This window comes from Taudactylus pleione, unplaced genomic scaffold (genome assembly GCF_031769625.1).
Source record: "Taudactylus pleione unplaced genomic scaffold, aTauple2 ptg000061l, whole genome shotgun sequence".
Taxonomy (NCBI): domain Eukaryota; kingdom Metazoa; phylum Chordata; class Amphibia; order Anura; family Myobatrachidae; genus Taudactylus; species Taudactylus pleione.
The window spans coordinates 14,863,953-14,886,985 of record NW_028284463.1 but is presented as its reverse complement, the minus strand read 5'-3'; the positions used below and the strand labels follow the sequence as shown (position 1 = coordinate 14,886,985).

Genomic DNA, 23,033 nt, shown 5'->3' with positions numbered 1-23,033 from the left:
GCTCTACCACTGTATTTCAAGCAGCACTAGGTCTATTTCAAGGTGTAGATGTGTGCTTGAGAAGGATCAGGTATTTATAAGAGCTTAAAATCCCCACCCACTTCCTGTTACACGTGGGCGGGCATAAGCATAGTCAATCTAAACACAAATAAATGGAAATCAAATTCCAACTTGCAAAGATAAATTCTGGAACACTACTGTTGATGTGGTTCATTCCACCAAATGGCAGCGATCATAAGTTCCTTAGCCAGCTGTGTATGCTAAATTACTACCGTGCATTCCACAGCCTGTCACCTCCTGTTCCTGAAGATGGCTGTATTCCTTATCGGATAACACCGTCGTGTGCTCCAAGATGTGGAACGCGCAACGTACGTCTGCAGGAAGGGACGGATGAGTCAGTGATGTGCGTTCCACCGCATAAAGCTCTCCGCTGAAACTTGTGGATATCTTTTTGGTTCCTTATCAACATAGAGGCCCTATAAAATGAGTTAAGGTAAACTTAACTTTTAACTCTTTTGTTTTTCAAAGTCCACAGGGAGACTTTGGTGTGTAGGTGGTGGATGAGGAATCCGGGCACCACGCAGTTAAAGCTTTCAGCTCCCAGGATGCACTTGTCCACTCTCCCTATTCCCCGCCCCCGAGCCAGAGGTACCTCCATTTGTGGCATGCCAAAGGCCGGAGGAGGATAAAAGACAGAACAAAGACTGGTACACACAAGAATCACACTCTCACAGAGAAGGAGACGGAAAACCGGTGACCAGAAATATAGCCCATATGAAGCCAGGTGTGTCAGGGCGGGTGCCCTGTGGACCCCATGGACTTTGAAGAAAGAGAGTTAACAAAGGTAAGTTTTACCATAACTCATATTCTTCTTCAGGGTCCATAGGCTCCACAGGAAGACCTTGGGGATCTCCCAAAGCAGTACTTTAAGGGTGGGGACACTCCTGTGCTGAGAGGAGAATCCAGCGCCCAAAGGAAGCATCCTGAGAGCTAAAGGTATCAAATGCATAGAACCTCAGAAATGTCTGGACAGAAGACCACTTGGCCGCCCTACAAAGCTGAACAGCCGAGGTGCCACGGTGAGCTGCCCACGAACCCACAGACCGAGTAGAATGAGCAGTAACAGAAACCGGAACAGGAAGGCCTGTCTGCGTGTAAGCCTGTGAGATAGTCAGTCATACGAAGCCATCTAGCCAATGTTTGTTTATTGGCCGGCCATCCCTTCTTGTGAAATCCATAGAGCACAAATAAGGAGTCTGATTTCCGAAGGGAACTGGTACGGTCTACATAAATTTTGACGGCGCGGACCACATCCAAAGAGGCCTCACCTGCCGAGAGGTCCGGTGATTGAAAGGCTGGGATTATAATTTCCGCATTAATGTGGAAACTAGAAACAACTTTAGGAAGGAACCCAGGGCGAGTCCGAAGCATAGCCCTGTCCTGGAGAAATATCAGAAAACTGGAGCAACAGGAAAGCTCCCCTAACTCTGACACCCTCCTAGCGGAGGCAATAGCCAGAAGTAAATGAGTCTTAGCTGTTAACCACTTGAGTTCCAACCACTTGAGTTCCACCGAATCTAGGGGTTCAAATGGAGGACCATGGAAGGCTTGAAGAACTGCCAAATCCCAAGGAGCCACTGGGGGGACAAAGGGAGGTTGAATCTGGAGGACACCCTGGAGGAAGGTGCGGATATCCGGTAGCGGAGCAATTCTACGCTGGAACCATCCTGACAGAGCAGGGACATGCACTTTCAGTGAGACCAGGCAGAGTCCAAGGTCCAATCCAGCTTGAAGGAAGGCCAGGACTCTGGAAATCTTAAACACCTGGGGGTTGTAATTTCTGGGACGACACCATTGGAAATATGTATGCCACACTCTGTGGTAGATCCTAGCAGAAGTTGGCTTATGTGCTCTAAGCATTGTGTTGATGACAGGGCTAGAGAATTATTTGGACCTTAGGAGGGATGTCTCGAGCCACGCCTTCAAAGACAGATGATCCAGGTCCGGGTAAAGGCAAGGACCCTGAGACAATAGGTCCGGATGTTGATGCAACAGGAACGGAGTGTTGATGGAGAGACTCTGAAGATCTGAGTACCAATGACGTCTGGGCCAAGCTGGAGCCACCAGCAGGACAGTGCCTCAGTCTTGTTTGAGCTTCCAAAAACTCGAGGAAGAAGGGAGACTGGAGGAAACAGGTGCGCAAACTGGAAGGCCCACTTCACTGACAGTGTCCACCAAGGTTGCCTCGGCATCTCTTGTTCTGGACCCGTAGATTGGCAATTTATGATTTGTGATGAGGTCCACCTCTTCGAGACCCCCATTTGTCCACTAGGAGTTGAAACACCTCTTGGTGAAGAGATGGGATGCACGTCGTGACGGCTGAGGAAGTCTGCTTCCCAATTGATAACTCCCGGTATGAACACTGCAGAAATGGCCAGGAGATGACACACTGCCCATGTAAGAATGCGTGACACTTCTGTCATTGCTGCCCGACTTCGAGTGCCTTCTTGATGGTTGATGTAAGCCACTGTTGTGGCGTTGTCGGACTGAACTTGCACGGGTTTCCCTTAAAGTATGTGTTTGGGCAGTTTGAAGGCCCTGTAAACAGCCCGAAGTTCCAATATGTTGATTGGTAGAGTTGCTTCGACCGCTGTCCAACAGCCCTGAAAGTTGTGCAGACCGGTCACTGCGCCGCAGCCCCGGAGACTGATATCCGTTGTTAGGATTATCCTGTCCGGGATAGAAAAGGGGCGACCCTTGGTTAGATGAGATAGCAGTAGCTACCAAGACAGACAGACGCAACTCCGGAGAGAGCACCATTGTCTGAACTTTGATCCGATGGGGTAATCCGTTCCACATGGAGAGGATCAGCCATTGCAGAGGCCTGGAATGAAACTGAGCGTATTCCACCATGTCGAAGGTGGACACCATGGATCCCAGAACCTGCATCACTGAGTGGATTGACACCTGGCGACTGTGGAGGCATCTGCGTACTCGTAGTCTTAATGTGAAGATCTTGTCTGAAGTCAGAAAGATTCTCTGTTGAGAATCCAGCAGGGCCCCCAAATGCATCATCCTCTGTGAGGGATTCAGGGAGGACTTTTTCCAATTGATTAACCACCCATGTGCTTGTAGAAAAGCAATTGTTGCAGATGGCGGTGGAGCACTTGTGGAGACCCCGCCAATAGCAGGAGGTCGTCCAGATATGGTAGCAGCCGGACACCCTGACTCCGTAGATGGGCCACCATGATGGCCATAACTTTGGTAAATACCCGTGGAGCTGTGGATAGACCAAAGGGTAGAGCCCAAAATTAGAAGTGTTGCTGTAGTATAGCAAGCCGGAGATCACGCTGGTGAGAGGGTGTTATAGGTACATGTAGGTATGCAGCCTAAATATCCAGCGATACCGACAGGTTCCAGAGCCAGGATGATGGAGCGTAGGGTTTCTATCCTGAACCTTGGCACCGCGAGGAATTTGTTCAGGGATTTGAGGTTGAGGCTAGGCTGATGAGACCCGTTTGGATTTTGAACCAGAAAGAGAGTAGAATAATAATCAGTCCCTTGCTGAGAAAGTGGGACTGGCACAATTACTGCTGCCTGGAGCAAGGACTGTATGGCTTTCTGGATCTGTAAGGCCTTGTTTGGGTCTGAAGGAGGACTTGTGTAGAAAAACTGGTGGGGAGGCCGTCGGAGAAATGTGGACATACCCGGGAGAGACCACTTCTCTTACCCAAGCATCCGTGGTGGTTTGACACCAGCACTGGGAGAACTGAAGAAGTCTGCCTCCCACTCTAGGATCCCTCAGAGGGAGGCCCGTCCAGTGGGGCTGAGGGTTTAACCTCTGATTTAACAGCAGCAGGCAGTCTTGTGCTCCATGCCTGTTTCTTGGGTTTGGCAGCCTTCTTGGAAGCTGTCTAGGAAAGGACTGTTCTTTGGGCTTTCCTTGGGGATGAAAGGACCTAAAGAAGGAGGTTTGAGGCTTTGAAGAAGCAGATGCTGAAGGCAGGAATGCCGATTTCGATGCTGCCAACGTGTCAACAATCTTGTCCAGGTCTGGGCCAAATAAGATCTCCCCATTGTAGGGTAAGCATTTCAGGCCTTTCTTAGAATCAGCATCCGCCCACCAAGAGCGCAGCCACAGGGTACAGCCGAAACGCTGGAGCTCAGTAGACTGGCATTTAATGTAGCCTCTCCAATATATGCAGTCGCATCTCGAATGTGACCAACCAATGACACCTGATCCCCAGGAACTTCTGAGGGAAAGGAATCCTCAAGTGCATCGGTCCAGCTCCCTATAGCTTTAGCTACCCAGGAGATAGCCATGGACGGGCGGATAACAGCCCCTGAAAGAGAGTATATAGATTTCAGGCAAGTTTCCACTTTCCTATCTGTAGGATCCTTTAAGGAAGAAATGGAAGACATAGGAAATGTAGCACTTCTTATTAAATGTGTAACATGAGAATCCACCACAGAGGGTGTTTCCAATTTTTTACAGTGAGCCTCAGGAAATGGGTAACATGAGGCCAAACGCCTTTTGAGGTTGATACCTCTTACCAGGCTGCAGCCATGTGTTCAACTAGCTGATCCGACCAAGGGAATTCTACGGAAGTCACCCTTATTCGTTTGAACGGAGGGTGCTTGGATTGAGGGACTGGCTCGTCATCCTCTATTACTATGACGGATCTGACAGCTCTCACCAAAGCAGTAATATCAATTTTAGACCGAGTCTCCACCTCCTGCAGAGGGGAGTCGGGGTTAGAGACATCAGCAACCTCTCCGTCGTCAGATGAAATCTCAGACTCTGAGAGCTATGCGAATTGTGATGACAACACAGGACGCTTAGCAGGCTTTAGGGGTTTCTCACCCTGAAACATGGTCTGAAGAGCAGTAGAGGAAGCCCCCAGGCTCTGCACTGAATTAGAGAAAATGTCCACCCATGGTGGAGGCACAGAAGGAGTCTGCATAGCTGGAATCTGTTGTGGTAATCCCTTTTGGGGTGTCTGCTGTGGTAACCCCATAGGTGAAAAATACAGCCAGAACCACTAAGCGGCCCGAGATGGAGGCCAGGACCTGGGTAAAGGCAGCCCAAGGTGGCTCCTGTACAGGTGCCTGGTGGATTATAACACCTCACACATAACCCATCCTGAACCAAATCATCCTCGCTTAAACCTGCAGCATATAGTCTACAAGATTGCAGAAGTGTGCTCGTTACCCACACTATGGCACTGGGTATAATGCAACCATGAGTATGTAGGATACCAGTAGATGAGCAATATACTTGTCCTGCCTGATGCTTGGGTAAGCTGCAAGAGGCTACAGCCTAAATATGGCACAGTGCAATGCACAACTGTATGTGACAAACCTCACAAATATATGTGTAGTTCTATAGATGTGAGATATAGGAACCACCCTAACTACACCTGTATTAGGGCAGAGTGAGAGAAAAGGTATTGATATATGCTGACAGTAGAAAATAGACACAGACAGGCAGCGCTAGCATAAGTCACACACAATGCAGAAATATAACTGCAAATTGGCACTACAATCGACTACACAAGACTGTCTGGTAGGCTATAGCGATACATACGCTGACTCCAGGGAGAGGTATGCAGGGGGACTGGACCTCGCATTACCCCAAGAGCTGCGACTGTGCAAATGACACTAAATGGCCAGCGGAGACCTCAGAGGGGGCATGGTTGGAGAACAGCTCAGAGAAACGAGACCTCTGAGCTGAGGGGAAGGGCCACTTTTAACGGGGAAGCTCACCTCCCTTAGCCGATTGTTTAACCACCGGGACGGTGGTTCCCGCACCATATGTACCCTGATGTTGTAGTGGATTACGGTGACGCTGGAGCCTGTGTCCACACTTAGCACCTCCGGCCTGTCCCCTGAGACCAGAGGTATGACTGCTAAAGCACGGGGCACCGCAAGCGATAACCCGCCTTACCTGTCCCCTAGCGTTCGGCTTGCAGTCTGGGTCCGTCCACACGGCCGGCTAGCAGAGACCCCGGCATGCCCACCGAAATCCCAGCCTGAACTAGCATTGCGGCGCTGGAGGGGTGACGGAGCAACCCCCTCCAACCGGGCACCAATGAAACAGGCTCAGGGTATTAGAAGAGTGGACAAGTGCATCCTGGGAGCTGAAAGTTCTAACTAAGTCCACCTACAGTCCAAGGTCTCCCTGTGGAGCCTATGGACCCTGAAGAAGAAAGATCAATTTATCGGGACTTCATATTTATATAAGTTAACTCCCGATAAATTGTTCTATTTTATAGGGCCTCTATGTTGACAAGGAATCAAAGATATCCACAACTTTCAGTGGGGAGCTTTATGCGATGTACAGGTGAGTGCTGGAACGCACATCACCGTCCTGGCCCCGTCACCGACTCGTCCGGCGGACGTACACGCTGTGCGTTCCACAGCTTGGAGCACACGACGATGTTGCCTGATACGACGGAATACAGCAGTCTTCAGGAACAGGAAGCGACACAGTGCGTTCCAGTATGTAGTATTTTAGCATATACAGCGGGCTACGGGCACTTCTGATCGCTGCCGTTTGGGCGAATGTATCACATCAACTGTAGTGTTGCAAAATTTGTGTAAGTGGGAATTTGATATCCATCTATATAACATGTAACAGGAAGTAGGTGGGGATTTTAAGCTCTTATAAATACCTGATCCTTCTCAAGCACACATCTACACCTTGAAAAAGACCTAGTGCTGGTTGAAACACGTTGGTGCAGCATCTGGTGGAAGCTAAACCTTAATCCTAGGAGAGAGGTGGTACAGCTCAGTAGGGGGAGCTAACAAATTTCCCCTATATGTATTGAATTGTTCCAAAAAAAGGACTCCTATGGTACGCAGCCATTTGTTGTTTTTATCCGGAAATAAAAACTATACTGTATTACACTATGGATGTGTTTCCCCTTTTGATTTCTGCATACATCTACATTGAATGATTCAGGATTGGATTTGAAACGTGACTTTTTAATTTGGATTACACAAGTCACTTAAGTCAAAATTATCGAAGGGAAATATTTTCCTCAAATATGACTATTTTATATAAGTATATGGAAAATGCTAAACAAATACGCATCTTCTAGTTTTTATCTCTCTCTCCCATCAATTTGGGATGTACTGTATGGTACCTTTCTGAGGTAGAGCGCTTGGACCTATTGTTTATTAGGGTTGGATAGATCTCTCTGGATCTAGCTGGATTACCAGACACTGGTTTGGATCTGGAAGATATGCTGCGATGGTGAGTGGTCTGGAGCAGGGGAATCACAACTCCAGTCCTCAAGTACCACTAACAGTTCATGTTTTGTGGATTTCTTTAATCATACACAGGTGGTTCAATCTATTTTCCTGGCAATTATCCCACCAGTTTCCAGAGGCATAAATCCCCCAAAACATGACCTGTTGGGATAACTTGAGGGTTGAGAAGCACTGGTCTAGAGATTGAGGATTCTTATGCTTACACTTAATCCTTTCCTGAATCTGTTTGTGTAGAGCAGGGGTGGGGAACCTTTTTTCTGCCAGGGGCCCTTTTGGTATATATAACATTATTTGTGGGCCTGGTGCAGCTCGCAGCTCCTCCATGTGACATCACAGTGGCGGGGCCACAATTGCCAGTGATTACAGCAATGCCGGAGCATCCTGAGGATGCTACGGGGAGCTGTAAGGGCAGCGGTGTTGAGCTGGCCACACACTAGATCAACTTTCATCCAACTAGTTGATTGGTTGGAATGAAAATCTGGTAATGTATGGTAGTAAATGATGATCAGCAATTTTCTCCTAAATGCCAGAAAACAAATGAAAATGGTCATCAGACAAGTTTGTTAAATGTTTGATCTAAATAGTTTGTTGAAACAGTTTTTGTCCATTTTCTGGCATTTGGGAGCAAATTGCTGATTGTCATTTGCCTTCATACCTTACCAGATTTTCATTCCAACCAATCAACTAGGTGGCTGGTTGGATGCAAGTTGGTCTAGTGTGTGGCCAGCTTAAGCGTCCTAAGGCCACTACAGGTGGCACTGCTGTATAGATTCTGGCTGCAGGGTGTCATTCTAGGCCCCCTGCTAGCCTGATAAGGTTAGCAGAAAAAAGCTCAGAGGGCCAGACCAAATTATTCCAGGGGCCTTATATGGCCTCCAGGTCTGAGGTTCCCCATCCCTGGTGTAGAACGAGGATCCAGGGTTGTGGGCACTTTAAATGTTCCTTCCCCTCTATCCCCAGCAACTAAAGGAACGGAACCCCACAGGACAGGATAGAAAGCCCTCCTACCACATCAACAGCAAAATGTGTTAAAAGGGCAGTGTTTCCCATTCAGACTAATACCCCTTTTACACCGGAGCTAAAACCCGGGTTTTTGAAGGGTTAACCCGGGCAGCTCCCTGGTGTAAAAGGGCAGAGGGTTGGATCGCCGGGTCGAGTGACCCGGCAATCCAACCCAGGTAACTAGCAGGGTTTAACATGGGCGTAGCCCGTGAAACCCTGCTATGGGAACAGCGCACTCCGGGTCACGATGACCTGGAGTGCGCTGCTAGCCGGCCGATTGGTTCCGGCTTCAGTGGCGCTTGGAGATGACGTCATCTCCAAGCGTCCACTTTCACTCCGCAAAAGCCGGGTCTATGCAGACCCGACTGCGGTGTGAGCGGCGCTGACTCGGGAATATCCAGAGTCAGCGCCGGCAAAATTCCGGGTCTGATCCGGATAGGAACTTTGTTCCAACTCCGGGTCAGACCCGGAATTTAGGTGGAAAAGGGGTATAACTAAAACATCACATCTACTTCAAACTTGTTCACAATAGGTCATGTCAACAGGCTCACACTATGCTGTACAGGATCTGAGCCCCTTAAGGTACTTTTCTAGGATGGATTTGCAGTGGTGAGAATTTGGCTTAGTCATAATTAAGGTCTCCTATTAATGTGCAACCACAGTGCTCATAATGAGACAGGATGTTATTGAAACCACTGGAGATGTCAGTATTACGGGCTCACACTATCCATTCACTGGCAGCTTGTGTCTCATACCTCAGTGATATCCAAGTGAAGTGGTTCCCAAACGCAGTCTTCAAGGCACAGTAACAGCCCAGGTTTTAAGGTTACCCCCACTTGCCAGGGGTGCTTATGAAGAGCCCCAATGCTAACGGTCATGGGACTAGTTTTTCCTGGGGTTTTTTCCTGCAGTAGCAGCTTCCAGGTTTTCCCCCACACCGTTTTTTTTTTTTTTTTTTTTAAACACTGCTGTACAAACCCTTGTCAAATAGGCCATTTTATTCATCTTGCGTGTCAAATGCAACTCCACTTTTTAGCATTCCCAGCAGACTAATGGTTAGCATTACTGCCTTACAACACTGAGGTTGTGGGTTCGATTCCCACTACACCCCTGTGTGGAGTTTGTATATTCTCCCTGTTCTTGCATGGGTTTCCTCCCACCCTCCAAAAATATACTGGTAGGTTAATTGGCTCCCAACAAAATGAACCATAGTGTGGGGATAGGGAATATAGAGTGTAAGCTCTACAGGGGCAGGGACTGATGTGAATGGCCAAATTTTCTCTGTAAAGTGCTGTGGAATATGTGCGCTATATAAATAACTGGTATTAAATAAATACTCCCTTAATACTTCTATGCTATATACAGTGTAAAAAATAATTTTCTTGATTACTGAAACTTGCAGACCGTAACACACAAGAGCAGTCTCAGCAGTACAGGGGCACACGAGACAGATGGGAGTTTTCTGATTCGGGAAGTGTAGATCCCACACTGAACAAGGACTGCCCAGAAGAACCTGAACAATACAGGGGGGGATACTTACAGGGCTGCTATGACCACTGATCTGCCCTGACCTAAAACAGCTATATAGACGGGCTCATCTGGGCACCCAAGACCGCTCTATTATGCCCCCTAGTGGCCAGGAAAAACAAACATTACTGTGGAGTATAAATGTCTGCTGAGTCAGGGCTGATGGACAGTCTGCTGCTGCGCACTCTGATGGAAGAAAACAACCAAAAGAATAAAATAAAATCAGCTTTGGGGTTTTTGCTAAACAGCCCCCCTGCATAAACAGTGACCCGATTCCAGCCAGGCACCAACTATAACACTGAGATGCCTCTGGCACGGGGCATAGGGAGGATGGACCAGTGCATCCTGGGAGCAAAAGCTTTAACGGCGTGGTGCCCAGGATCCAGATCCAACCTACACTCCGAGATCTCCCTGTACAGCTTATAGAAAATTAATTTTCCACTACCTTGTAAATTTTACATCATAACACTTTGGGCAAAGGAAAATAAAAGCCTTACAACAAGTAAAGTTAAATTTTTCGTTTAATTTCCTGATGACAAAACACTTAGGAGGTGGCAGGAACAGCGGCAGCCTGGGTCCTCTGCACGGACACCCTGGTGTGAGTCTTTGCTAGATGGTCCGTGTACTCCTGGGGAGAGAAGAGAGGTGGAATATTAACACGTGACTAAATAGTGAAAAAGCAGAGACCACGTATTCGGCTGGACAGGAAGCGTCCCAGATTTACCTGGTATGGAGACTTGGTGAATACGGTTTCCTTCCACAGGTCAGGGGTCAGATAGCTGTAGGTTTTGGAGATGGCATCAAAAGTGGCTTTAGCTGCAGAGAAACAAAAAGCTGGTTATATTACCGCCTACACCCCACATGCTGCGAGCCTATTATAACGTCCTGTTATAGAGCCTCATTCAGGAACAGCATGGCCACTGTGCTACCAAGCTGCCGTGCATATTTAGCTCCGTTGCTATTTCTCCCTTATAACGACAGTCACACCATAGACACACGTGTGGCTGAGCAGAGCAGGGAGATTGGGATGTAATGTAACATAATGGTCCTTACTGGCGACAATGTACGGGGGAGCCATCTTTACACCCCTTCTCTATTCCATTAAGGCAATTGTCCACTATTGAACACTAGATTAATTGGTCGACAATCCCACTGCACTCTTTCTAGAACACTGGACAGATGGAATGCTTCAGCCAGTGAAAGCTGATGTATTTGTCTCTAGTCACAACAGTTATCAGCCAGGCAATACCTAGATTGCTGCTATACATTGAGACCACTTACCAAAGTTACCCAGGGTAGCAGTGCAGCCCCTGGCTGACGTGTAGCAGTCATCAATACCAGCCATCATCAGCAACTTCTTGGGGACAGGAGCAGACACAATACCAGTACCCCTGGGGGCTGGAATTAGACGCACCAGTACAGAACCACAACGACCAGTTACCTGTATAAAAGGAGGACACCACCCCAATTAGAGCGTTCTATTGTACATTTATATCGCTCAGTACTGCATACAAGTTATGACTATACACATGCTTGCAGCACCCAGTAAATTTCTCACCGACCGCACAGGAACAGCGCCACTCCGAGGCCAAGGAAGCAAAGTGCACTAAGGAAAACTTTTTGCAATAGCTCACTTCCAGAATCCAAGGCTGCGGCCTGTATGTGGAGCCTCAGACAGGAACAGGAAGACCATATGCATAGGTCAGCCTGCCGTGCATATGGAGCTCGTTACTCTGCCTCTCTTATAACGACAATTACACCACTTTACACATGTAATGATCAGAGCTGAGAGACTGTGCAAGATTTGGGATGTTCTACCATTAGAGAGACTAGAACTGTATTTCCTTCAATCACCATATAAATATATATATATAAATATATATATATATATATATATATAGTTCTAGAACAACCTTGTTTGGAGGACTGTGCTAGTAATGCCAGTTATACCCTACCACAGTGCATCCTATTAGGGACACGGGACTGTTAGTGGAGAGGGAAAGATGGCATCAGATACACTTACAGAGGATACCCTGTTTGCCAACATGTTAAGGCAGTGCAGTGATCACCCATATTAACTGTTGCAATAGCTGACTTATTTTAACCATAAGTGATTTATCTACTACCAAAGCTCTCCTGTCAATCCGGGTGTGTGATAATACTCTGTACAATAGTATAGTGGCATTGACTATAGCCAAGAGACCCTCAGGGCATAACTAGATCAAGGAAGGCCCTATAAAGACTGCAAGCAAAAAAAGGTAGGAAAATAATTCCCAAGCTTGCACAGGGGATAAAGTCAGACGTAATGTATATATATTTGCTTACGTACACAGCATTAGCCCCTTTAACGGAACAAACCAATTACTCAAAGTGCCTTTGTACAAAAAGAAACTCCATGAAACCTACCTTGCAAGGCACGGTGTGCGGCTTGCCGATTTTGTTACCCCAGTAGCCTCTACGAACAGGTACGATTGAGAGCTTAGCCAAGATAATCGCCCCACGGATAGCGGTGGCTACTTCTTTGGAGCACTTCACACCAAGACCTACGTGTCCATTGTAGTCCCCAATGGCCACAAAAGCCTAAAGGAACAAAGAAAAACAAGCGAGACATTATTGCGTTGCCTTTTTACGTCCTCTGTAGGAACCTAATTGAAGCTGGTAGCGCCAAACCGACCTTGAACCTGGTTCGCTGTCCGGCACGGGTCTGCTTCTGTACAGGCATAATCTTCAGCACCTCGTCCTTCAGAGAGGAGCCCAGGAAGAAGTCGATGATCTCAGACTCCTACAATAAAGAGCCCAGTATTAAATACAAAACAAAGTATTCACTTTGGTTTAAAGCCAGTTTTGGCTTCCTTTCTGAACTACAAGTCCCAGCATTATTGTAGGCACACTGGTGAGCAAGTTTGCTTAAGCATGGTTTATAGCAGTGATTGGCAACAGGCAACCTGTGCTGATACATAATTAAATGTGTCTTTCTTTGATTAAATATTTTAGCTAATTACAGATATTAAAACGTAACATGCAGTCCTTATGAAGGTCAGTAGGCCGTCCATGAAGTGCATCAGGTTGCCTGTCACTGGGTTACAGCATTACTAAAGCTGGGTACACTACACAATGGCACACCCAGCCGACACGATTATTACGCGCACCGTACACTGCACGTTGCGGGGTATGACGGCACGATGTATAGTTCCATACTGCATTTAGCAGCATCACTTCATTCATCGCAACTGCTGTGCAGCAGAGCAGATGGGACAATGCGATAAACACCACGTGGGCAGTGCGTGTGATTGGGCACACACTAGTTGATCCGCATTGGAACTATATATATACATCAAGCAATGAATCGCATAGTGTGTACCCAGCTTTAAACTGAGAAAGGTTACATTACGCAGATCATGACAGACAGGAAGCCAGGGTAACAACCAGCCATTTTCTGCCCCCTATAGGTGATTAACACTTCAATATCAGAAGCAGGGATTGGCACATGGGGCATTAAACATTTTTTCTGTAGGAATCCCCCAAAATCAGGAATAAGTATCCCTACGATGTATGTACGGGGAAATCAAAGCCCTTATAGGTTTCTATGGGGGATACTAACTAATTTACTAAGCTCTATAATACATAGTCTTCTGGTGCTAGGCCCACATCTGTAGAAGGTATTCGCTCACATTAGTCCTCATCAGCCCTCACTAGCATATTGTGCAGCCAGACAGCCGAGCGTGATCATTAGGCTGACCGGGGCTTGTACCCAGAAGAAAAAACAAGAGATATGGTAAGAACTTACCTTTGTTATCTCTGTTTCTACGAAGTCCATAGGGTCCACAGGGTTGACCTTGGGGTATAGGTTGGGAACCAAATCCGGGCACCACGCAGTTAAAGCTTTTAGCTCCCAGGATGCACTGGGTCCACTCTCCCTATAACCCCACCCCCAAGCCAGAGGCACCTCAGTTTGTAAGTAGCCAAAGGCCGGAGGAGGAGAGAAAAAGAGAGAGAAAACTGGAACACTCAATAACCATACTCACCGAAATGGGAGACGGAAAACCGGTGACCAGCCACACAGCCCATATGAAGCCAGGTGCGTCAGGGCGGGCGCCCTGTGGACCCTATGGACTTCGTAGAAACAGAGATAAAGGTAAGTTCTTACCATATCTCTTGTTTTCTACTTCAGGGTCCATAGGGGGTCCACAGGGTTGACCTTGGGGATGTCCCAAAGCAGTTCAACCAAGGGTGGGGACGCTCCTGTGCTGAGAGGAGAATCCGTCGCCAAAAAGGAAGCATCCTGAGAGGCAAAGGAAACCAATGCCTAGAACCTTAAAAAGGTGTGGACAGAAGACCACGTGGCCACCTAGTAAGGCAAAACAGCCGAGGCGCCACAGCGAGCCGCACACGAGGGTCACATGGCCCGAGAAAAAACAAGCATCAACAACAGGAAGGCCTACCCATGGGTAGGCCCCTGAGGAAGACCTACGAGGCCATCCAAGTCAACATTTGGTTATAGGCCGGCCATCCTTTCCTGTGAAAACCAGAAATCTCAGACCACCAATAAGGAGTCCGATTTCCATAAGGAACCTGAACGGATCACATAAATCCAAAGAGGCCAGACCACAGTCAATGAGGCCACACCAGCCGAGAGGACTGGGGACAGAATGGCCGTACCATAAGTTCCAGAATAATATGGAACCTGAAAACCACTAAGAAGAAACACAGGGCGAGAGCAACTCCCACCCTCACATGATGCCCTCCAGAAGAGGGAGCTACATGAGAACGCTCCCAATTCAGACACTCTCCTGGTTGATATAAACACCCTGAGAGAAAGAGAGAGCCTAAGCAATAGACCATGTAATGGCTATCACAACCAGCGGTTCCATTGACTGTCCCCGGAGGTAACGAAGAACCACTACTTACTCCCAAGGAGTCCCTAGGGAGGACAAATGGAGGCATAATCAAGAAAACACTCCAAAGGATGAACTGGATACCAGAGTGAAGCAATTCCATATCTTAACCATACTGACAGTGTAGAGATCCGCACTGTCAGGAAGACCAGGCCAAGTGTGAAACCCAAGCCAGCCGGAAGGAATGCCAGAATATCTGGAAATCCTGGACACCGGAGGATTGTATCGACAGGTACAATACCATAAGATTTATGGCTGCCACAGTTTGTGGTAGGTCCCAGCAAAAGCTGATCCATGTGCTCTAATCATTCCAACGATGACAAAGCCAGGGAAGCCGTAAGACCACTGTAGGGACGCAGTCAAAGACAAACGACCCAGGTCCAAGGCAAAACCAAGGACCCTGAGACAACAGGTCCGGGCAGTGAAGCATCAGGGATGGAGTATCGATGTAGAGACTCCGAAGATCCAAGTACCCCTGACATCTGGGGCAATCAGGAGCCACCAGCAGGAAAGCATCTCCGTCTCGATTGAAAACACTTCCAAAGACCTCGAGGAAGAAGGGAGACCGGAGAACACAGGTACACAAAGTGGAAGGACCACTTCACCGACAAAGAGTCGCTGAAGTTTGCTTCAGAATCCCCAGAGCTGAACTGTAACACCCTAGTGTGATAAAGTCAGAAGGCCATGAGGGTCACCTCAGGGGGGCCCCCCCTGCTCACCAGGAGATGAAACCTCTCTTGGGGAAGAGACTAGTCCCCGGGATGCACGTCGTGACGGCTGAGGACTCCCGCTTCCCAATGGAGAGCTCCTGAAATGAACGCTGCCGAGATGGTCGGGAGGAGACCCTCGGACTATGTCCGAATATGTGACATACCTGTCATTGCCACCCAACGAACAGTGTTGCTAAAAAGGAAGCCACTGTCCTGACCCTGTCGGACTGAACCTTTTCAGGTTCACCGGGAAACAAGAGTTATGCCAGAGTAAGTTAATTGACAGGGTGGAATCGACAGACGTCCAACTGCACTGAAAAGGATTCGGTCCAGACACTGTCCCTAGCAAAGAAAACCCTGGACGAGATGGCCATAGCCACCCGGACAGGGACCGACTTGCCTCCGGAGAGAGCATCATCGTTTGAACAGTTATCCGACAGAAAAAACTCATTCCATCTGGAGATGAGCCAATTATGGAAAGGCCTGGAATGGAACTGAGCCCATTCCACCATGCATCCCAGAGTGTAAAGACATCTGTCGACTGCGCAGACAACCATGTACTCCTAATGGAAGAGAGGAGATTCCGTCTTACGCCAGAAGAATTCTCAGATTCTGAGAATCCAGCAGGGATCCTAGATGAAGAATACCCAGAGAGGGATGCAGGGAGGACTTTTTCCCCGTTGATTAAACGTCTGCACCCTGAAGAAGCCACAGTCATCCTGACCTGGCCGTAAAGTACCCCGGTGATCCCGCTAAGAGCAGGAGGCCGTCCAGGTACAGGAGCATTGGGATATACTGAACAGAAGAACTGTCAGAAAATCCAAAACGCTGGTAAACCCCTGTGGGGCTGAGGACAGTCCCAACAGGCAGAGCCCGAAAAATTGTAAGTGTTGCTGTGATACAGCAAACCTCAGCCCATGCTGAGGAAAGGTCTCTGTAAGTACCCGTAGGCACGCGTCCTGTATATCCAGTGATACCCTAAAGTCCCCAGGTTCCAAACATCGTATGATGGAGCATAGGGATTTCCTCCTGAGCCCAGGTAGCTTTAGGAACTGGTTCAGGGAATTGAGACAGAGAACAGGCCAAAGAGGACCATTCAGCCACCGCACCAGAAAGAAAACAGAACAACCAGTCCCTCACTGAGATAGTGGGGATGGCCCAATTAGCTCCGCTTACCGCAACAACTGCATAGCTTTCTGGATCTGTAAGGCCCTTGTAAAGAGGGCGTACCCTCCTACCCACGTAGCCGCGGCAACTTGACACTAATACCGGGCGAACTGAGAAAATCGGTATCTCCCAGTTGTAGGCCTGTCCCGTCAGACTGAAGAGATATCCGTAGGTTCAGAAGCAGGATCGGCTGGCAGTCCAGGCCTGCTCGGTACTGGATATGTCGGCCCTTGTAGATGCCGACAGTCTACGAAGAAACAGACCTTTAGGCTGACCGAGAGGACAAAAAAGACTTAACAGACTTAGTCTGAGGCCTTGTAGTGTGCATAGCTGAAAGCGGTAAACTTGTCGTTAGTAATACTGCCAATGTTACTACAATCTTGTCAAGGTCAGGACCAAACAATATCAACCCTAAAGATGGTATCTGCACCTCTGCATTCTCAGAGCGCAGCCATAGGGTATTACGGAGGATACAGTCGCAGCCGGAACTCTGAAAGTTAGGAGACTGGTATCCAATATAGGCATGTCCACCTATGACAACTGCATATATTACATGAGCGACCAAATACATTTGAACCCCCGACGTGTTGGAGGGGAAAAAACGTTACAAATGCATCAACCCAATATGCAATAGTATTAACCAACCATGCTATAGCCATGGTAGGATGGGTAACAACTCCCGAAAGCAAGTATACTGATTTCAGGCAGAGTTACCACCTACGGATCCGAAGAATCCGACCACGCAGGAATGGGAGGCGTAGTAACGTCTGTAATCAGACGAGTAACACGCCCATCCCCCCCAGGAGGGGCTCGTGATGCCCTCAGGGAATTTGGGACAGGAGGCCAAACACTGTTGTAACACCTCCTATCTGGCAACAGCCAGAGTCCCGCTATGCGATCCACCCGCTAGTCAGCAACAGGTAACCCGAAGGCACGCAATACTGAGGGTGTATGATACAGGTGCAGGTCAACATTCACTCTAACCAGAATGGACCTGCTACCAGCCCTAAAGCAGGGATAATAATACCTGAAATAGGCTTCCCCCCGTGTAAGAGGGAAAGAGCCCCGAACAGTACCCAGTTCACGGCAGAGCCAACTGGGAAGTAACCACAGGGCGTCAACCACGCCAATTAGCGTTTCGTAGAAAACGACATCCACCCAGGGTGGCTGTTGTGGTAATCCCTGCAAGGGGAATGACAGACTATTGTGGCACCAGGGGGAATTCATATACTGCAAAAAACCCCTGCAGGGAGCGGTAGTCTGTGTCACAGGGGAAGAGTGCAAGAAGCTGCGAGATACCCTGAGATGAAAAGGGCAGTATGGTGAAGTAACCCCAAGTGAGGTACAACAATGGGGCCCGCCCGGCGATCCGCAATTGAGAGGATCCCGAGAAAACAAACCGCCCAAGGGGGTCGTGAAAGAGGCCGGCACCAGATGACGCCACATACAGAACCCTTTATGAGTCAAATCCTCCGCACTAACACCTGCAGCACATGACTTGCAGGATAGTAAAAATGGGTGCAGTATAACGCTCTATCTCCTGGTCAGACATATCTGACCCATCTTGGCGGAAATATTAAGCAGCACTATACTGGTCCTGACTGATGCCAAAAATAGCTGCAGGGACCCATTTTCAGCGTATGCAACACACAGTTCCATCTAAAATATGGCAACGTGCAGCACGCAACAGTATGTGACAAACCACACAAATATTAACAAGTATATAAATGTGAGGTCTCAGAACCACCCTAAGTACAGCTGTATTAGGGCAGATAAAGAAAAGGGATAGATATACACTGACAGGTGAGAGAATAAAGTACAGTCAGCACTAGCATAAGTCACATACAATGCAGATATATACATATATACATAAACATGTCATATAATATACTGCACTATTACACTGCATTCAACTGCCCAGATTCAGTGTCTGGGAAGGCTACAGCGCTGTGTACACTGACCTGATGGTGAGGTACGCAGGGGGACTGGACTCACTGCCATCCTGAGAGATTTCTGCTGCACCACAGAGATAAAATGGCCGCTGGAGACCTCAGAGGAAGCGTGGCCCGCGGAGGAAGCAGCTCAGCGACGCCAGACTATGGATACTGAAAGGCGCGCTGAGCTGAGGGGAGGAGCCGCTGTAACAGGGAAGGCTGCCTCCCCTGGCCGGCTATTAACCCCCGGGACGCCGGCTCCCTGCACCGATCGTTAAGTCCCTGGTGGTCTAGTGGACACACGGGGTATGGGGGGCCCGCCGCCACTGCCGGCGCCTCCGGTCTGTCCCCTGAGACCGGAGGCACAGGACTGCATTTGAAATGCGCGGATCACCGCAAGCGGTGATCCGCGACCTTACCTGCTCCCCGTGGATCCGGCAGCAGTCCTGGGCGCCCGCAGAGTCCGGCTAGTACAGACTCTGGGGTCCCGCTGAGATCCCCAGATCTGTACTGGCGTCTCAGCGCCAGCGGGGTGACGGAGCGGCAGCTTAGACGTCCTATGGACAGTCCGACGCTGCCGCTCTGAAGAGTCCAAAGTCCATGAAAAAACTTTGTCCCTAAAAAAATAAAATAAGCTTAGGGGCTGCTAATCAGCTCCCCCTGCGCTAACGGTGACCCGACTCCGGCCGGGCACCAACTTAAACTGAGGTGCCTCTGGCTTGGGGGTGGGGTTATAGGGAGAGTGGACCCAGTGCATCCTGGGAGCTAAAAGCTTTAACTGCGTGGTGCCCGGATTTGGTTCCCAACCTATACCCCAAGGTCAACCCTGTGGACCCCCTATGGACCCTGAAGTAGAAAGTGGTAGCGTAAGCCCTCACTACTTCTAACGCTTCACCTGGACAAGCTCGTACTTGAGCCCATGTCCTGTCATTTTTGGTCAGTTCCACAATTTTATTATTTCTTATCGCCATGAGAGGAGTCGGTAAGAAATCGTAAAAAATTAATAATGGTAAATATGCCCCTAGGAGGACAGAGGGCACTTTATTTTGGAATACATTTGAAGCCTATGTAGACCACTGTGCTATGGAAAACACCCTTTTATCTTATGGGAGCCATTTAAAGTGAATAATGGCTGCGAGCTGCAGGTGGCTCCAACTGTTTCCCCAGCACCTTGCTGCAAAACTGCAGATTTTGCATCACAAGTCACAAGGGTATGCAGGGGAAACTGCAATATTACATACTGTAATACCCAGCAGCGTGCTGATTCACGCACAAAGCCGGAAAATTAATCAGCCCCATAAGAGTTCTTACATGTCTAGTGTTCACTCTAGCTCCGGCGGCAGGCAGGGCGCCGGAGTTAGAAAGGGGACTTCTGTGACCTCGCCCAAAAAGGGGGCGTGTCCATAAGACACGTCCCCTTTGTGTCAGTCTTGGGGCGTGCCCTGCACTTACGGACACGCCGGTCAGCCCCAAGCGCTGCCAACAGGGAGAATAGATGCTGGGCGCATGCGCCCGGAGTCTATTCTCCGGCGTTGACCGGGTCACCCTACTTTTCCCCACCCGCGGGACACTGCAACCCACGTGTGAAGACGGCACCCGCAGGCTGTGAGGGCAAGGCGCTTGTTGCCTTCCAGAAGGAGGGCAGTACGCCACGCCCCGCTAAACCACCTTGCTGGAACGCTACATGTCCCCATTATGTCCAGGAGTCTTAGGTAAACAGTCTGCCTGCATACAACACTGCAGATTAAGTGCATCTGTCCTACATGGACCACAAGATACAGCTCTGACAATAACAGTAGGAGGGGAAGAAGACTCACCTTGATGGGCAGGGAGAAGAGGTAGATCTCTTCCAGAGACTTGATCTTCATGTCTTTAACCAGGCGGCCGAGCTTGGTGACTGGAACCCACTGTGTAACACAAAACCATCCACTTTAGAGGTGCAATGCTTATTACACAAGCCATGCTCATACTAGAGGTCAGTGGGGACAGGCAGCCATTGGATAGGGAGGAAATGTGCATGTTCTACTTATTACAGGTTAAATGACATATCACTAATTATATGGCAGCTAATGTAATAGGGACATTACAACAACCTGCATAGGGTAAGTTACAATAGTACGGGCTGCAGTACATACTGTCAAAGGCTAAGCAACAGTGTGGTCTATTTACTAAGCCTTGGATGGAGATAAAAATGAACTGAGATAAAGTCCCATACAACTAGCCCGTCATTTTTCAAACAGCCTGTGACAAGGCAGTTAGGAGCCGATTGGCTGGTACTTTATCTCCATCCAAGGTTTTGTACATAGACCCCACTATGTTACGTTTCACATCAACAGCATCAATGCATGGTCAGGGCTGATAACGGCTGTCGTTTATATAACAGCGGCCAACAAGTATTCATGTAACAGAGCGGGCTACCAGGACACTAGACTGACATACTCACTTCTTTATCATCGGCCTTCCCTCCGCGGGCACCACGGCCTCTTCCGCGGCCCCTGCCTCTACCACGTCCACGACCTCGGCCCCCACTGCCGAAGCCCCCGCGAAAGCCTCCCCTATTACCACCGGCGTCGTCCGCCATTTGCTGGAAAAGAAAAAAAAAATTAGGTAATGACCTTAATATCAGATCATATGGTACAGTACCCCCTAGCGGGATATAACTATAAACTGATCTATAATATGCAATTACCCCATGTATTACCCTCATACAGCACTGTAAAACCATTGTGGCACATTATAAATAAGTATTGCACCCACCTAGCTGGCAAGACCTAGAGCCCACCCATCCTTATTACAGCCCTGGGTCCCAGTGACAGACCAGCCTCCATATAACAGGGATGACACTTCATACCCAGCTGCTACGTAGGGAGCAGCACGTAAAACCAGGAATAGTGTCCCTATAACAGGCCTGGCCAACCTGTGGCTCTCCAGCTGTTGTGAAACTACAAGTCCCAGCATGCCCTGCTACAGTTTTGCTATTAGGGAATGCTAAAACTGTTGCAGGGCATGCTGGGACCATAGTTGCCAAGTCCGCTTATAACAAGCGGAATTGGGCTGGTTTTTTTCCCCAGTTGCTTGTTTTTTTTGGATGGTTGCTTGTTTTTGGGCTTATTTTTTTTTAGGTAGCTTGTTTTTGGGCTTGACAGCCAGGTCCCACTACTAAGGTGAGCAAATGTTATATAGTTCCTTCACCAATCCATTTAGGTTTAGCTGTCTGTATGTATATCTCTCTGTATATGTAGTTATATAGATTTGGTTAATTAGAATGACTCCTTTAAACGATGAATAGAAGTTACATTTTCCCCTATGTCAGTTATTTTGTTGTGATGTTTGTTTAAATGACTTGTCCTGTACTTTACCACGCACAGAGGGTCCGACTCACCAGTGCTCACTAGTTTGGGAATCTGCGCAGGACCCATTCTGTGCATGTGCAGAACAGGTCCTGCTATATCACACAGGCACCTGTATGCCTTTGCCTGATTGACAGGCAGAGGAGTTTGCGGGGCGGAGGCAGCCTGAGTTCCTGGAAACGGGGGCAGTTGCCCCTGTTTTCCAGGAGTGGCAAGTCTAGGATCTGCATCCATGGACGCAGACTTCCTGGCCTTGCAGGATGACAGAACACGGCCAGCTTTAGCTACCGCAGCCTGACCAAAGGTGCAACCATCGCGATCAATGGTTGCAATGGTGATCCCAGACTACAACCTTGGTCGCAGCCTGGGATCGCAGATGCAGCAAGGAGATTTCAGGCACCTTCTGCTGCATTTGCATTTTAGAAAGGACAGAATTAGAGCTGCTTGTCCGGCTTTGCAATTCCATACTATGCTGAATCAGGCCCCGAGTGCCCTGCGCTTTACTTCACACAGTGGAGTCTATTCGTAGAGCAGGGAAAAGCCGCTCTTGGCAAATATTTATATGTATTTTAATAAAATGAACAATAAATAATGTTTGTGGTTTTTGTTAAATTACCCCCACCCCCGTACCCCAATCTTACGTTGGGCTTATGTTTTGGGCTTTATCGGATTGGTCTGGGCTAGTTTTTCACTCAAGAGTTACTTGTTTCTCATTTCAGAGTTGGCAACAGTGGCTGGGACTTGTAGTTTCACAACAGCTGGAGAGACACAGGTTGGCCAGGCCTGCCCTATAGCTATAGAGGAGAACGGGACAGGGCTCTATACATATGGGGCCCCGGGTGCAGCAGCATTACGCTATGGAGGTGACGGCCAGGCAGACAATATACCCCCAGATAGGCCGCACATCGCACCGGGGGATCTAGCGTCACCCCCTCACATAGATACTGACAGGAGAAGCTGCCGGGGGCCCCATGCGCTGAGATGGGCCCCTCAAGTACCCACCAACAGGACCCCCGGCCACGGATGCCCGTGGATTTCCCCCACCCCAGCCGCCGTCACTTACGTGTCCACACTCAGAGGTGATCAGAGGCCGGGCGCGAGCAGGAGCGGCGCTTATATACCCAGCCAGCTATCGCGAGAGGAGCGCCCGGGAACGTGTATAGTGTGACGGCG

The 23,033-nt window shown here is 48.7% G+C and overlaps 1 protein-coding gene and 1 non-coding gene across 2 annotated transcripts; both read right to left on the bottom strand.

Moving 5' to 3' along the window:
• Window positions 1–10,307: 10,307 nt before the first annotated feature.
• On the bottom strand, window positions 10,308–23,027 carry RPS2 (ribosomal protein S2). The gene is made up of 8 exons (XM_088464784.1): window positions 22,924–23,027; window positions 20,954–21,094; window positions 20,328–20,417; window positions 12,479–12,586; window positions 12,211–12,384; window positions 11,086–11,245; window positions 10,529–10,620; window positions 10,308–10,432 (listed from the first exon to the last, which is right to left on the bottom strand). Exons 2-8 carry the CDS (start codon window positions 21,089–21,091, stop codon window positions 10,349–10,351), a joined length of 846 nt encoding a protein of 281 aa, XP_088320910.1. The 5' UTR covers window positions 21,092–21,094; window positions 22,924–23,027; the 3' UTR covers window positions 10,308–10,348.
• Window positions 11,463–11,599, bottom strand: LOC148535100 (small nucleolar RNA SNORA64/SNORA10 family). Its single transcript, XR_015876480.1, has one exon. It is a non-coding gene; the product is annotated as a small nucleolar RNA SNORA64/SNORA10 family (small nucleolar RNA).
• Window positions 23,028–23,033: the final 6 nt, after the last annotated feature.